This window comes from Stegostoma tigrinum, chromosome 26 (genome assembly GCF_030684315.1).
Source record: "Stegostoma tigrinum isolate sSteTig4 chromosome 26, sSteTig4.hap1, whole genome shotgun sequence".
Classification (NCBI taxonomy): Eukaryota; Metazoa; Chordata; class Chondrichthyes; order Orectolobiformes; family Stegostomatidae; genus Stegostoma; species Stegostoma tigrinum.
Window position 1 is genome coordinate 47474624 of NC_081379.1, and position 17002 is coordinate 47491625.

The 17002-nt window shown below is 43.8% G+C and overlaps 1 protein-coding gene across 3 annotated transcripts in view; it reads left to right on the forward strand.

Moving 5' to 3' along the window:
* Positions 1 to 17002, forward strand: part of cabin1 (calcineurin binding protein 1) — a 412002-nt gene that overhangs the window by 376297 nt on the left and 18703 nt on the right. For all 3 annotated transcript variants that reach the window (XM_059655154.1, XM_059655156.1, XM_059655155.1), the window contains exon 33: positions 8725 to 9004. In XM_059655154.1, coding sequence (XP_059511137.1) covers positions 8725 to 9004 — 280 coding nt within the window. The remainder of the gene's footprint in view (positions 1 to 8724; positions 9005 to 17002) is intronic.

Consider the following 17002-nt stretch of genomic DNA (forward strand, 5'->3'; position numbering starts at 1 on the left):
ATAACTGGCTTGGAAACTGTGACTGCTCCCTGTGTCCAATGAACAGTTGGTTTATCTCCTTGGTACCTTCCATACCTAGCTACCTGCAGATCATTACTGGCACTGTACAGCTAAAATATAGCTTTAAAACAGCCTGCCTCTAACCTAGTGACAGCTCACTCTCTAGAGGCATCTGTTTATTTTCCTAAACTAGACAACATTCAAAGTAATTATCAATAACTCCATTTCACTGGTTAGTTACTCACCAATGCACATCTGATTGTAACTTGGTGTGTAAGGAACAGGATGCCTGATGCTGCATGGGTATCTTTATATGCATGATTAATGTGTTTTGGTGAGTTGCATTTTAACACACCCCATTATTTCTTCTGGGTTTGTTGGTAACAACCCAATAGTGGGCACAATGAGGACCCTTGCAATACCATCTAACTTCAGTTGAGAATTTGGAAGCAAGAGAAGACAAACTGTGACAACAGAGACAGGATAGTCAAACGTAGTGTGCCCCCCCACACACACACCGTTGTGCTCCTGTCATCAGTCAGAATTCAGAGAGATTGTGATTCCTTAGCAACAGGAGGGAGGTTTCTACCAGAGAGCAGGAGTAGTGATGGTGTCTTCAGAAGTCAGCAGAGCAGAAACAGTGTGTTGGAAATGCTTTAATGACCCATACCCTACTGTGTACATCACCCAAATCTAACTTAGCAAGCCCACTCAATCACTTCACAGCTCACACCCACTTACCTTGTCAGCTTGTCCATCCTTCTAATCTTGTGCACTTCCTCATATCCCTATCTATCCATCCATCACTCCTACTCATTCTCAGTCTTTACAAAATTACATGCCTCTTCCTGATGGTTATCATCACTAGATCTTTCAAGCAAGCACATGCCTCTGCACTGCTTCAAAGCTCTGTTTATGTGTCTATTGTAAGAGACAAGAGTAAAGAACACATGAGGGGAAGAGAACCAAGATTGCTCAGATAACTACCATCAAAGAACCCTAGAAATCAGTCATAGTTTTGCATTGCTGGCCGTCAAAGTTGGAGACTTTTCAGTTACATGGAGACTGAATCAAGTAAAGAGCACACTCATCAGAACAAACTCAGTTGTGTTGACTTGGTTTCAGTAAGGAGTAAGCTATAACCAACTTCATCACAATCATACCTTGCCAGAACTAATTTGTATCTTTTCCTGCCAATCACAATCATTACGTATAAATCAGGATTCCATGGCATGTACAGATGATAAATCCTCAAAGTGATTCATTCTGTGAAGCTCTGCTTCATCACACTTCAGGTGGAGACCATGGGGACATCTGGTGGCTCTCACCTTACAAGTGAGGACGAGGGGACAGTGGAAGTCAGGACACCTCTGGAGAGACCATACAAAAGAACTGAGCCTCCTCCAAATTCTACTTAGATTGACAGTGTAAAGAAGAATGTTTGAAGAGAAGCAGAGTGCGCGCTGACAGCTGTCCTGGCCCACAACTGCAGAGAGAATGGCGGAGTCTGTTTCAATGTTGTGATAGATTATGCTGCAGGCCATTGTCACCATGTTACCTTGCAATGCTAGAATGGCCATTGCCGTAGAACAATAAATGCTCACTCAAAGGCTCCCATGGGTTTGCCCCTGGGTGTGCAGACTCCAGATGGCCCATGTGGTTGTGTCCTCTTTTGCCTGGCTGGAGAATTCGACGTCTTCCTCTCCTCCTTGTGGATTATCACCTCACTGAAATTCCTCAGTCGCATCTCCGAGTAAGAGTGAGAGATCTGAAGTGTTTTCTCCCCACGCTTGGTCATCATTCCTGTTATTGATACCGCCTCTAACGCACAGTGCTGGTGAGTCATTTTAATCCATTTCATTCAGAATCTATCCTTTGCCAGAATCAGCGCATTCTCCTGCCCACCTTTCCTCAAAGTCCTGGGAACTGAGTGGCACAATGTTAATGTCACCACTCCAACTGGTCACAGGTTCTTCACCTACTCTTTCCATTTTGACAAGAAATATATTAATTAAAGTCTACCCTTTGTTAAAGAGACTTGGCCTTCAATCATACAAGTCTTTATCGGATCAGCTGAAGAGAACTTTAGATCAGTTAGAATTTCTGTCTTAATTCTGAGGATGTATTGAGACCTGGCCTGTTGGTGGTATAGTTCTATCATTGAAAGGCAGGAAAATTACTTACAAACTCTGAGAGATCAGGACTTCAGGCTTATTATATGTATTAAATTAAGAGGGTTCCCAGCCGTCTCTTTGATATTGCGTATTCCAAAGCTTTGCAACAAATCAGTCTTTGCTGGCGTTCAAACTCCTCACAAGCCACTTCCCACTCTATTTCCTCTCATCAGTACCCCATCAGTTTATCCTTCCATCCCTTTCTCTCTCATGCAACATTCTAGTTACTTCCTCTGATGTATCTATGCACAAAGATATGTCATGTTGATTGATTCTATTTTTGTTATTCAGTCGTGGGACATAGGCATCACTGGCTGGGCAAGCACTTATTGCCCATCCCTAATTACTGTTGAGAAGCTGGTGGTGAGCTGCCCTAATGAACTGTCACAGTCCATGCGCTCTAGGTAGACCCACAATGCTGCTCGGGAGGGAGGTCCAAGATTTTGACCCAGTGACACTGAAGAAATGGTGATATAATTTGACAGGGTAAAAATATTCTGTTTCCACTAGTTGGAATGTCAGTAACTAGGGGTCACAATTTCAAGATTGTCAGTAAGGGAATTGGGATGTCTTGGGTGGTGGGGTCGGATTGTAGATGGCGGAAGTGTCGGAGGATGATGCGTTGTATCCGGAGGTTGGTGGGGTGGTGTGTGAGAACGAGGAGATCCTCTTTGGGCGGTTGTGGCGGTGGCGGGGTGTGAGGGATGTGTTGCGGGAAATAGAGGAGACGCGGTCAAGGGCGTTCTCGACCACCCACTGCATCCCAAAACCAGTCCAACCTGTCTCTGCCTCCCTAACCTGTTCCTCCTCTCACCCATCCCTTCCTCCCACACCAAGCCGCACCTCCATCTACCTACTAACCTCATCCCACCTCCTTGACCTGTCCGTCTTCCCTGGACTGACCTATCCCCTCCCTACCTCCCCACCTATACTCTCTCCACCTATCTTCTTTTCTCTCCAAGTTCGGTCCGCCTCCCCCTCTCTCCCTATTTATTCCAGAACCCTCACCCCATCCCTCTCTCTGATGAAGGGTCTAGGCCCGAAACGTCAGCTTTTGTGCTCCTGCGATGCTGCTGGGCCTGCTGTGTTCATCCAGCCTCACATTTTATTATCTTGGATTCTCCAGCATCTGCAGTTCCCATTATCTCTGATATTATTTTAACATTTTCCTATGTGCCATATAAATGTGAATTGTTGTTGATGTACTCCTGAATGGACTGAACTCCTGCCCACTCCCACACCCATTGTATTCCAAAATAATTCAAACTCATTGCAATCAAGGTTAATCACATCCACTTTGCAGCGTTTCAGTGTCCTCAGATGAAACCTACTGGTTTCGTCTCATTACAACCAAGACTTAACTCTGTAGGGTCAGAGGGAAATTAGGACTAGCAGTAGGCCGTTCACCCGCTTCTGCTCACAGCTGACTACTGCCTCACTGTTTTTCTGTACCATAGCTATATCTTTTGGTCCCTTTAATTTCTAGAAATGTGCTTGATTATACTTGATGGCTAATCCTCCACATCTTCAATGGTAGAAGATTACAATGATTCGCTTTCTTCTGAGATGGTGACCCTGGTTCTAGACCCCAGACAGGGCAAACATTCTTCCTGCACCACTCCAAGTTGTGAAAAAATATCGTCTGCATTTTATAGGAAGCCTTCTCTTTTTTAACAAATGGACTAGTTGTATTGCTTATGCCACACTAATTATTTTCTATTCATTAATGGGATGAATGCATTGAGGGTTAGGCCTGCATTTATTGTCCATCCCATACCTAGAAACCAGTTAAGAATCACTCACGTTGTTGTGTGTCTGGAATCACAGGAGAAACTCAGCAGGTCCAGCAGCATCTAGAGCAAGAAACAGAGTTATTGTTTTGAGTCCAATGACCATTCTTCAGAACTATTTTAGAAAACCAGAGGGGTTTTTATTATAATTGGTTGTGGCTATATGTTTGCTATTGAGGTAGATTTTTATTTAATTCAAATTTTACCCTCCACCATGATGGGATTTGAAACCATGTACTATAATGTTTACCTGGGATTTCAGATGGTTAGTCCACTGTGCCATTGCTTCCTGCTACTGAGTGTAGAATGAACTTTTCTACAAATGGTCAGTGATTTACATCTTAATATATAACGGCTGTCTTGGTGAGTACATGGTGTGGCTTAAACCCGCTTGAGATAGAATGGTTGGAGTGCTACTTGACCTTGTGCTGTTGAAATGTTTAAGGCTGTCAACTTTTTGCCTACATCACAGATTGCAGCTACAGTTCGTAATGTTAACATTCACAGAATTGCATGCCGCATTTCACAAAAAATCCTGTTTTGAATGAGGCAGTGTTTTGTGGAGCTTATTGAATTTCCTGCTTTTGGCAATGACGCTCGAGTAGATTTGGTTATGATATGTCTGAACAATAGGTGCCTAATGCTTCCATTGTGTTGCTATCACCAACGTAGCAGCATAAACAGGAGGCTGTGTAGAGTTCAGGCACTTTGCCAGAAATTGGAGGGCGAATTGCTCCTCACAGCTCAGACAACCATGAAACTGAACTGCCAATGTTAGAAGGATGCTACTCCAGGGGCAGAATCATCTTATCCAAATGTAACTAGTCCAGGTACAAAGTCCAGGTTTGCTGTAGTTTAGCCGACTTACTCAGCTGCAGTTTCTGATATGTGTGCGTTTCCTTTTATAAAAACGAGTACAGTACCAGTGCACTGCCATGTGATTTTCCCGAGAGTTGCTGTGTAAATTGCTGAGGGGGTTTAATGATTCTGAGAGAGAGAAAATCTACAGAGCTTTGGAGCCACGTGTCTGGTTAAGTATATCCATTTCGTTAACAGTTTCAGAGAATGGTTGCCATGGTGCCTCTGTCATCCTTGTCTGGAGGTGTACTCTGGACATAATAGATTTGCATGTAGCCTTGGTATGCAGTCTCACTTGGAAAGGGGAGAAGAGGATTGGGAAGCTGCAGCCAGGGCGTGAGAATACCGCAGCCCTCCGCGCTCCAAACAACTAGCAGGGCAAGCTGAAGGAAGGAAGGTGGGCTCTGCAACAGACTTGGAAATGGGATGTTACAGGCAGCCTGTGGGAACCCAGTTCCAGATATCACTTTCACATCCTCTGATATCTGGTATCAAAGTTTGATCAGATAAATTATGTGGGCTGCATTCTCAATTGGAGGGAGGAGGGCTTTAGTTGTTTTTGAATGTCATTGTTATGGGATTGTAAGTTGCGTTCTGTCTAATGATGTTTGCTGAGAATTTTACTAGCTTTAGTTTATTACTGCATTTTACTGGTGTGAGAATCAGCATGTTAACCTGTTGGAAACTAAAAGACACCTGGTTCAATGTCCATATCTCCACCAACACACTGTCTCCAATGGAGCAGTGAAGATCAAACAATAAGTATATAGTATATAGGCCTGAACTGAACTGACTACATAGAATAGTGGGTGTGGTGTGAAGCAGTTTTTTGTTCATGGGATGTGAAAGCCAATATTTATTGCCCATCCCTAATTGCCCAAAAGGCAGCTAAGAGTCACCTACATTATCTGGAGTCACGTGTAGGTCAGACTAGGTAAGGACAGCAGTTTTATTCCCTCAAGGACATTAGTGAGCCAGATGGCTTTTTAACATCAGTTAATAATAGTTATGTGGTTATTATCAGACTTCTAACTGAATTCAGATTTCATCATTGGCCATGGTGTGATTTGACCCCATGACCCTCAAACATCAGTCTGGCATTCTGGATTGCCGGTCAGGTGACATTACCACTGTGCCAGTCTTCAGTCTATAAATGTAGCAGCTTACTTCCTTCCAGCAACCTAATGCAGTACAACGCTCCAAGGCATTCCACAGAAGCATTATAAAACGACAAATAGCATTGAGCTACAAATTCAGGAAGTATCAGGTCAAATGAGCAAAATTTTGGTCAGAGGAAGATTTTAAGACCTGTGTGAAAGAAAGAAAGTGGGATATGAAGATGGAGAGGTGTGGGGAACTTGACCTAATGCAATAGAAAATGTAGCTGCCAATGGTAGAATAGTTTAAGATCAAGGATGTTCTAGAGGCCAGAATAAAAGGAGTGCAGAAATATCAGGACATTGAGGATCTGTAGGCGGTTGCTGAGAAAGGGATGGATAAGGACATGGCGTTCGAAAATGAGCAGAACTTCAGAATTGAGATAAGCCAACCAGGAGCCAAGGTAAACTGGTGAGCACAGTTTGTAGGGAAATGGGATCCGAATGGCTGATCTGTGGATGATCTCAGCCGAGATCTTCCATTCAGGACCAGGAAATCCTATTCCCTAGGAGTTCAAGGAGGTTTTATTTCCTCAAATATTTCCTGAGTAATTATTAAGATAAGTCAGACAGGACTGTCCGAAAATCTCTGACTCTAACTCAAAGTTGGGGACTTTTCCAGCGGTTTCCATATGCAGAATAATTGACCATCAGAACTTTCAACTTCCCAGGCAATTCCCGGAGATTCAGCTTCAGGGTGCCCTCACAGTGTAAGTGTGTAATTCCTGTGAAATTGTCTTTCTGTCGGAGGTTCTGGGCCCTCATGTTTCTAGGAGGATTGAATGTGGGTGAGCAGGCAGGTCTCAAACACCCCACAGTGTTGTGGAGATCTGTTTTTTGACCACCATGTTTGTTCTGAGCTGTTTGAGTAGTGGTGTATGGCAGCGCAGAAAGGGGCACTTCCACCTATTGTGTCCACTAAGCACTAATCTATACTCTTAAACCTGTGTCCCTGCACTTGGCCTGTAGTCTTGTATGCTGTGACATTTCAAGTGTTCACTTAAATGCTTCTTAAATCTTGTGATGATTCCTACCTCTACCCCGCTCTCAGGCAGAAAGATCCACATGTCCACCACTCTCTGGGTGAAAATCTATTCTTCTTAAACCTCCTCTAAACCTCCTGCTCCATAAATCATTGCCCCTGGTAATTGACACGAAAGGGAAAATTTTATTCCTAGCAATACTATCCATGCTCCTCATAACCATGTACACCTTAGTCAATTCTCTCTTCAGTCTCCTCTGCTGAAAGCGTTAGAATTTGAGTCTATCTAGTCTCTCTCTTGAGCCTGGGCAACATTCTGGTGAATCTCCTTTTGATTTATTGTTGTCATATTTACTAAGATACAGTGAAAATTATTGTGTTACATGCTAACCATTTAATTCGTACCTTACGTAAATACAGAACAGAATGCAGAAAATAGTGTTACAGCTGTAGAGAAAGAAAGATCAGCTGTAATATATGAGAGGTCTGTTCATAAGTTTGATAAGTGTGGAAGAAGCCGTTCTTGAATCTGTTGGTATCCTTTGCACTCCTTAATATATTAATATTATTAGTTTTAACATTGCAATGTTCTACTGCTCAAAGATGGAATTGGTAGTCTAGGAAGGTTACGGCAATGTTTACCATTTTACCTGCAGGAGACTGACAGGAATCCCTGAATAGACTGAGCCCTCAGGTGCTGAGCGTGAAGCTGGGGATGGAGAGCAGGGCTTGAGTGATCCAGGAATAGGCTGGAATGGCTTAATTTGGTTTTGATGCTCAGTTCAGTATTTGGTTTATACAGACATCCACTCAGCGGCCTCTTCCTGGGTTGCTGTCAGTAACGTGAGCCAGCATTATCTTCTGAAGCATTTTTTTCAGTAATCTATTTATCATGCAATACCACAACAGTGTGAGTGTGGATTGTCATCAGTCATAAGAATATTCATCAATGTGCTTCTCTCGCAGCACAGGGATTAATGTTTACCAGTCCTGTACGCAGCAATGGGAGCCAGGCTAATTAATACTCAGTAAATGTTTTGGTGGAGCACAGGCTTGTGAAGCAAGTGTGTCAGGCAATGATTCTCATTTCCCCCAATGCACCGTTTTCTCTGTAGCTGCTGGATGTGAGCTGGGTGTGAGAGGGGAGAGGCAAACAGAGTGAGAAATGAGGACATTTGCTACTGTGTGAGTTGTCTAACAAAGCTGGTATCCTGGCTTCCCACTGGCCAGTGCAGTGACTCAGTGGTTAGCACTGCTGCCCTAATGCGTCAGGAACTCCGGTTCGATTCCAGCCTCGGGCGACTGTCTGTGTGGAGTTTGCACGTTTTTCCCACATCTGCATGAATTCCCTCCAGGTGCTCCGATTTCTTCCCACAGTTCAAATATGTGCAGGTTAGGTTGATTGGCCATGGGAAATCCAGGGTTACAGCAATAGGGTAGGCGGTTAGTTTGGGTCAGTGAACTTAATGGACACAATGACCTCCTTCCACACTGTAGGGATTCTATTCTATGATTCGGATAAAGTCAGCATTTTTCACAACCACAGGGTGTTGCAAACATCAAGGCAGAGCAGTGAATTTTTACTGTGGACAGGAGCATTGAGGGAGGCTTGTGTTCTAGCCACCATTAATCTTGGCCTGGAGCGTGAGGCTCAAACAGAGCATGGGACATTTCTATGAAGAAGATGATTTCCCACACAGCTGAATGCTGGGCATACTTGAACTCTGCAATAAAAGGTCTAAAGGTAACTTTTGTTTTTGCAGTCAGGAGAGACTCCAACCACGCCGAAATACTCCAAGGACTGTAAGGAAAGCTTCTTCCCGTCTGCACCCAGCGCTGTCAATACACTGGCTCCGATTTCGACCACGTCCAGTACGGTGGTGCCCGAGACCTCCAGGCCAAGTGACTCTCAGCCTAAAACCAGGCTCAGCAGCACTGCCCAGGAGGACCAGCGAGGTGCTGACGTCACACCAATGTTGACACCGAGAGATATTGAGACCCAGATTGCTGGTCCAACGGATACTCTGTCATATCTTGCTCAAGGTAAATTTCTTAGGCAACAGCTTTCGTTTATGATGGTTACCCCCCCCAAAACCCCCAACACCCCCCACCACCAGCCTTTAACGTGGTAAAACATTCTGAGGTGGCCCAGAGAAGCCTGAGCGGAAACCGACTCCCAGCTAAGGGGAGGTAAACCGAAGGAAGGTAAGGGCCTAAGCACTTGATTGTGGTGGGGAGATGAGGCTTAAGAAAGGACTTCCAGGAGCTGGATTATTGTAACTGGAGGGTCAGGGAAAGTTGCAGGAAAAACTGAAGAAAAAGGCATCGAGAATTTCAGAAGTTCTAAGAAGAGGTTACAGGCAGAGAAAGGAACGAGGCTGGGGAGGAATTGAGTGAAAGATTGAGAATTTTAAATTAAGGTTCCTTGGGGATTGTGAACTACTAATTGAGTAAGGGCTGGTACAATGAGCCAGCCAGGATAGTTGGCACCTGCTGTAACAGTGAAGGCATTGGGATGGTTTCACTCTGGTAAATTTAATGCCATCTTATTCAATGCAGGACTGGGGGGTTGGGGGGTGTGGATTTTGACTCAGTATTTTTTTTCATCCACTTTGCCCTCCCCATCTTGATAGCAGTGACTCATAGTGGCTCCCGATTTCAATATTGCCAGAGTCTCCCTCAGCATGAACAGTTCCTGGGAAACCCTGACAGTGAATGACTGTATGAAAACTGGGACATTCAAGGAACAGAGAAAATGTTGAGACTCATTGCATGCTTTACTTAATCTCTCCCTCAATATCCTCCATCTAGCCCTGGATCCCTTTCACTTCAATCTCAAGTTTGGTTGAGATGTTTGTTATCCTTTGTCTGAAACTAATCTCTCTCCACAGCTCCTCACTTTCAAACCAGCTTGTTCAATTTTAAATGTGGAAGTGTGATTAATTTTTCACAATTCCCCTAACTTTGAAGGCTTTTTTTAAAAATTCAGCTTCTTTTCTACAGAGATGAAAATCAAATTCTGTATTTTTCCTACATAGCTTAAATTACTGTCACCTAGCCCGCATTGTCACAGTTTAGTGCATTATCTGTGCAATGCAGGCTTCTGAGGACAGACGCTTTACCTGTTCCTTCCTCCCTTTCCAAAACCACCAAGTAGTTTGTAGGTACTCACAATAATTGTAGCCTCCAACATGCAAAGAGATCAGTTAACTCAGCATAGACCAAGGATTGGACTGAAGTTTAAAGTGAACGTGGTGGTTCGTCTTCTGCATCAGGGCAGATACTCTCCCTTTAATCGAGAGAGGAGATTTCCTGATATCCTTATCCCGTTGTTTTTTGTTTTGTTTTCGCACACTATTCTACCTCAGCGCTTGCCAGCACTGTAGCCAGCACTGCAAGAGATCAGCACACCAGGATGGGCTGCCAGGTCAGACATGTAAGTCCAAGTTGGCCCTAATTCTGCCCATCCCTCTGTGGCATAGCCATGATTTTGTGTGTGTGTGTGTGTGTGTGTGTGTGTGTGTGTGTGTGTGTGTTAATCAGTTCTGGGCCTGTGCGCACACTTTCATTGCAGCATGTTGCTACAGCAGCCATTCTGTTTTGGAGTTGTATAGTGCTGTAGTTAAGCAAGGGCTGGCTGAGTTTATTGTAAGTTGGCAGTGAGAGATACTTCAGTTTAACTCTTTTCCAGTAAGGGCCGGAAAATATTTCTCAACATTACTTACTGCTTGGCAGCAAGTCGACTTTTTTTTTAAAAAATGATGTTTTGATGAACTGCTCATTCCTTTAAGAAATTTTACTGCGAAAGAAATGTCTCTGTTTTTTAAACCCGTGGTAATTTGGGTAGGGGACAGGGAAACCGATTAGAATAATGAATCAGTGAGGGAAACCAGGATGAGTTAGTTCCAAATTGAATATGATTTTATATATACCTTGGCTCGGTTCTAAATGTGGAAACTTGGAATGTTCCAGAACAAAGTCTCCTTGGCCTTTGAGTCTTACATCAGTGTTCTCCACGTGAGCATAATCTGGCTCTCCTGTTTGCTGTTCTGTTGTTTCTTGATTTTCAAACAGCTAGTTAATGTCCTAATACAAGAGTGTCCAGCTCCTGCTGTGGCCTTACTACCATGTCATTGACCTCATTTCATTACAAGGTTAAAGGTCATGGGACCTGCCTGTGAGATGCAGTGCAGCAATTAACAATATCTGTTTATGAGGAACATTTAATTGTTCAAGTACTTCACACACGTGCACAGATATTTTGGGATGAAAAAAAAGCAACATAAACAGACAACACCTCAAATTTAAATAATGTGGTAGACTGGGAGGAGTTTTAATATCTCAGAATCATACAGTATGGAAAAAGCTGTTTGGCCCATCAAACCTGTACTGCCAAAAATACACTACAACCTTCTCTAGTCCCACTTTCCCTACTCTACGCCAATAGCATTTCATTTTATGACACATCATGTATTCATAGAAGTACTTTTCAAAGGTTGTGAAGTTTTATGCCTCAACTCCCCTCCCAGGCCATGCATTCCAGACCTCTATAGGTGCACTCGTGTCTACGTTACAAAATCCTGTTAGACACCACATTGATGGTTAGAGAAACAATTTCTGTTCATCTGAGACTCAGATTTCATTAACAGCCATGGTCCTTTATCCTCAGGGTAGGGGAGTCTAAAACTAGAGGGCATAGGTTTAAGGTGCGAGGGGAAAGATTTAAAAAGGAACTGTCAGGCAACATTTTCACACAGAGGGTGATGCGCGTATGGAATAACCTACCAGCAGAGGTGGTGGAGGCTGGTACGATTACATTTATAAGGCATCTAGATGGGTACAAGAATAGGAAGGTTTTAGACGGATATGGGCCAAATGCTGACACATGGGTTTAGGTCAGATTGGGATGTCTGGTCAGCACAGGCAATTGGACCGAAGGGTCTTTTCTGTGCAGTACATTTCTATGACTCTATTACTGCATATGCTGAACAGTGCCTCTGTCAGATTGAGTAATTGAGCTTCTTAAAGCTAGAGTAAGCCTTTTATGTCTCGGAGTGGCTACAGGACATTCTGAAGGGTGGGGGGTGAACAGAGGTCATGGTACACATCGGTACAAATGACATAGGTAACAAAAGGCATGAGGTCCTAAAGGCAGAATACAGGGAGCTTGGAAGAAAGTTATAAAATCTGACCTCAAAGATAGCGACTTCAGGATTATTCCAGGTGCTACGTGCTAGTCAGAGGAGAAATGACAGGATATCTCGGATCAATATGTGGCTGACAAAGGTACGTGTCGGGGGAGGGTTTCAGATTCCTGGACCATTGGGACAGGTTCTAGGGAAAGTGGGACATGTACAAACTGGGTCACATCTGGGCAGGACTGGGACTGATGTCCCGGGGGAGCGTTTGATAGAGCTCTTGGCGAGAGTTAAAGTTAATATGCCAGGGGCATGGGAACCTATTGTAAAGAGTTACAGAAGGAGGGAGCAAAGTCAAGACCAAAAGCCAGAAAAAGGAATAAGAAAAGTGATAAGCTGAGAAACCAAGGACAAGCCTCAGACTGGGTTATTGAGAAAAATAAGGGGGAGACAAACAGTGTTAAAGGGACAAGCTTGAAGACTTTGCGCTTTAATGCGCGGAGCATCTGCAATAAAATGGATGAACTTACCGCGCAGATAGATATAAACGGGTACGATATAATTGGGATTACAGAGACATGGCTGCAGGGTGACTGGGGATGGGAACTGAAAGTCCCAGGGTATTCAGTATACAGGGAGGACAGGTAAAAAGGAAAAGGTGGTGGAGCAGCATTACTGGTTAAAGAGGGAATTCATACAATAGTGAGAAAGGATATTCGCTCTGACAATGTGGAGTCTGTATGGGCAGAGTTGAGAAATACCAAGGGGCCAAAAACATTAATAGGTGTCAAATATCGATTCCCAAACTGCAGTGGTGATGCTGAGAATGACATTAAGCAGGAAATGAGAGATACGTGTGATAAGGGAATATTGGTGAGTGTGAGTGATTTTTAATCTGCAAAAAGATTGGGCAAATCAAATTAGCCACAATGCAGTAGAGGAGGAATTCCTGGAGTGTGTACGGGGTGGTTTTCTTGATCAATATTTGGAGGAGCCAACAGGAGAGCAGGCCATCTTAGACTGGGTGCTGCATAATGAGAAGGGGCGATCATTGCCAGCCAAGCTGTGAGAGACCCCTCGGGGAAGAGTGACCATAACATAGAATTTTTTTTAATAAAGATGGAGAGTGAGCTAGTTGATTTGGAGATCTAGGGTGCTGAACCTTAATAAAGAATATGGGACGTGCGTTGGCCTTGATTGACTGGGGAGAGTTAATTAAAGGGATGACAATAGATCGGCAATGGCAACATTCAAGGAACACATGGGGGAAGTGCAGCAACTGTTTAGTCCTGTCTGTCAGAAAAGCAAAAAGGATAAGAGGGCCAATCCATGGCTTACACAGGAAATAAGAGGAGATAGTGTCCGATCCAGGGAAGAAGCATACAGATTGGTCAAGAGAAATAATCTGAGGATTGAGAGCAGTTTAGAATTCAGCAAAGAAGGACTAAGGGATTGATTAAGAAGGGAAAGTGGAGCACGAAAGTGAGCTTGCAGGGAACATAAAGACTGACACTAAGAGTTTCTATAGGTATGTGAAGAGAAAGAGATTGGTAAAGACAAATGTAGGTCCCCTACAGACCGAAACAGTGGAATGTATAATAGGAGACAAAGAAATGGCTGAGGAACCGAATACATACTTTGGTTCTGTCTTCACAAAAGAGAACACGTCATTACCAGAGTTGTTGGATGGCGCAAGATGTAGTGAGAGGGAAGAACTGAGGGAGACCAATATAAGTAAAGAAGTGGTGCTGGTAAAATTGTTGGGACTGAAGGCAAATAAATCCCTAGGGCCTGATAATCTACATCCCAGAGTACTTAAGGAAGTAGCTCTAGAAATAGTGGATGCATTGATATTCATCTTCCAGGATTCTATAGACTCTGAAATAGTCCCTGCAGATTGGAAGGTAGCTAATCTCCCTCCAATATTCAAAAAGGGAGGAAGAGAGAAATCAGGGACTTACAGACCGGTTAGCCTAACATTAGTAGTGGGGAAAATTCTCAAATGCATTGTCAAGGATTCTATAGCAGAGCATTTAGAAAGTAGTGGCAGGGTGAGACAGTCAGCATGGATTTATGAAGGGGAAATCATGCTTGACAAATCTGCTGGAATTCTATAAAGATGTAACAAGTAGAGTTGACAAGGAAGAGCTAGTCGATGTAGTATATTTAGACTTTCAGTAAGCATTTGACAAATTCGCACATAAGAGATTAATGTGCAAGATTAAAGCACGTGAGATTGAGAGATGTATATTGAAATGGATTGGAAACTGGTTTGCAGCGAGGAAACAAAGAGTAAGAATTAATGAGTTCTTTTCAAATTGGCAGGCAGTAACTTGTGGGGTGCCACAGGGATTGGTGCTGGGACCCCAGCTATTCACAATATATGTTCATGATTTGGATGAGGGAACAAAATGTAACATTTCAATTTGCAGATGATACCAAGTTGGGTGAGAGCGTGAACTGTAATGAGAATGCAGAGATCCCTTGGCATGATCTCAACAGGTTGAGTGAATGGGCAAATCAACGGCACATGCTGTATAATTTGAATAAATGTGAGGTTATTCACTTTGGAAGTAAGAACAAGAAGGTAGATTATTACCTGAATGGCTGTAAATTGGGAGAGGAGAGGGGAGGGTACAGCAGGATCTGGGTGTCCTTGTGCACCAGTTGCTGAAGGTAAACATGCAGGTGCAGCAGGCAGTAAAGAATCCGAGTAGTATGTTGGCTTTCGTTGCTAGAGATTTTGAGTACAGGAGCAGGGATGTGTTGTTGCAGGGTTTTGGTGAGGCCACATCTGGAATATTGTGTGCAGTTTTGTTTTCTTTTCTGAGGAAGGATGCTCCTGCTCTCGACGGAGTGCAGCGAAAGTTTACCAGGCTAATTCTGGGGATGGCAGGACTGATGTATTTGGAGAGATTGACTAGGTTTGATTTCACTTGAGTTCAGACAAATGAAGGGTGGGGGAATCTCATAGAGACGTATAAAATTCTAACAGGACTGGACAGGGTAGATGCAGGGAGGGTGTTCCCGGAGGTGGGTGTGCCCAGAACCGGGGGTCACAGTCTGAGGATTTGAGTAGACCATTTAGGATAGAGACGAGGGGACATTTCTTCACCCAAACAGTGATGAGCCTGTGGAATTCATTACCACAGCAAATAGTAGATGCCAAAACATTGAATGTATTCAAGGGGCGACTAGATATAGTGTTTAGGGCGATTGGAATCAAAGGTTACGGAGAGAAAGCAGGATTTAGCTATTGAGTCAGATGATCAGCCATGATGGTGATGAATGGCAAAACAGGCTGGAAGGGCTGAATGGCCACCTCCTGCTCCTATCATCTATGTTTCTGTGAGTGAGCGCGCGCCTGACAAGCAGCCAAGTTTAAATGTAGCCATGATTTTATAATCAATTACTCACCCCTCACAATAACAAGATATGAGAGTGATGAGCTTCAGCGTTCTCCTAAACTGCTTCTCTGGCTGCCTCAAACTTTCAGACTATCAGTGGCCTTTTTTTTTCAGGCTGATACACTGACCAACTAAAGGGACAAACCCCCTTTGTTTACTGACCACACAGAGAAACATCTTTCAGAGCTGCAGCATGCCCCAACATGCTTCACAAGTTAGTGAATTAGTATTAAATGTAGTCACCACTGTACTTCAGCAAGCTCTCACAAACAACCTGCACACTAGGGACCACTCCTCTGCTCTTTTTGAGATCTGTAAGGACAGAAAGGACCTCAGTGAAGCATGTAATTCAGAATACAGCACCTCCAACAGTGCAGCAGTCCCTCAGTCCTGTACAGGAGTGTCAGTTTCGACTCTAGAGCTTTGGTTTCTGGAGTGAGACTTGAACCCACAATCTGCTGCTTCATAGATGGGAGTGCTATCCACAGATATGTATCAGACACACAAGAAACATTGCAAAACAAATCTCTGTTGCATGAGTTCTCATTCTCTCTGGGATCTGCAGTGCTTGGTCCTGCTCATTCTCTCTGTACTCTGCAGTCTGACTCTGTCCCCTCCCTATCAACTAGTAGCTTTTGAATTGCAGTTAGTATTGCATTAATGGATGTAAATGCGGGGACGACTTGCATACAAGCAAACTTCACAAGCATGCATGATGAATTGTGAGGCTTATACATAATGTCGATGTTATTAAGGACACTGGGAGAATGTTGAGGTAGTTGGAATGGGTCCTTGAGCATCATCTAAATGAATGGAAGAGACAAAACGGGATGTTTGTTTAGTGTGGCAATGAAGTGCTTCCTCAGTGTAACATTCATGGCTCTGCCTAGATTATGTATCCAAATCCTGAATTGGGAATTGAATCCACGGCCTTATAACTCAGGAAAGATAGTGGCTAACTAAGCCAAGCTGCTGAGCTGAACTTGCCTCTCCAATGACCGCTCCCATTCGTGCAAAATCTCATTTAATGACTCCTCACATTGAGCTATCCCCATTTGTGAGCTTTGGGCCAATGTAGACTGACTCTGTAGTTTCAATCAGCCTTGTAACCAGTGCACAGATGGGACATTAATCCTTCTATTGGACCTCAACCATGATCCTATATTTCTGTGAATTTTATGGACACTCTAGTGACCCGGTTCCTTTGGTAGACAGGGCTTGGGGCTGCACTTCCCTGAAATGAAGGCAGACCATGCTCTGCCAGCTGGCTGCTGACGACTGAATAGGAAAGCATAGACATTCTGACTGATTGCTTCAGCAGCTGTACAGTGGGTATATACTGGTCAGCGGGCAGTGAGCTGCTGTGCTCAATATGTTGAAGTGACTTGGACTATAGAAGGCTTCACCTGAAACATCTCAAACCCTGCCAGTTCAGAACTGGTGTCAGCTGTGACTCTTACTTCTGAGCCAGTAGGCTGTGGGTTCAAATTACGCTC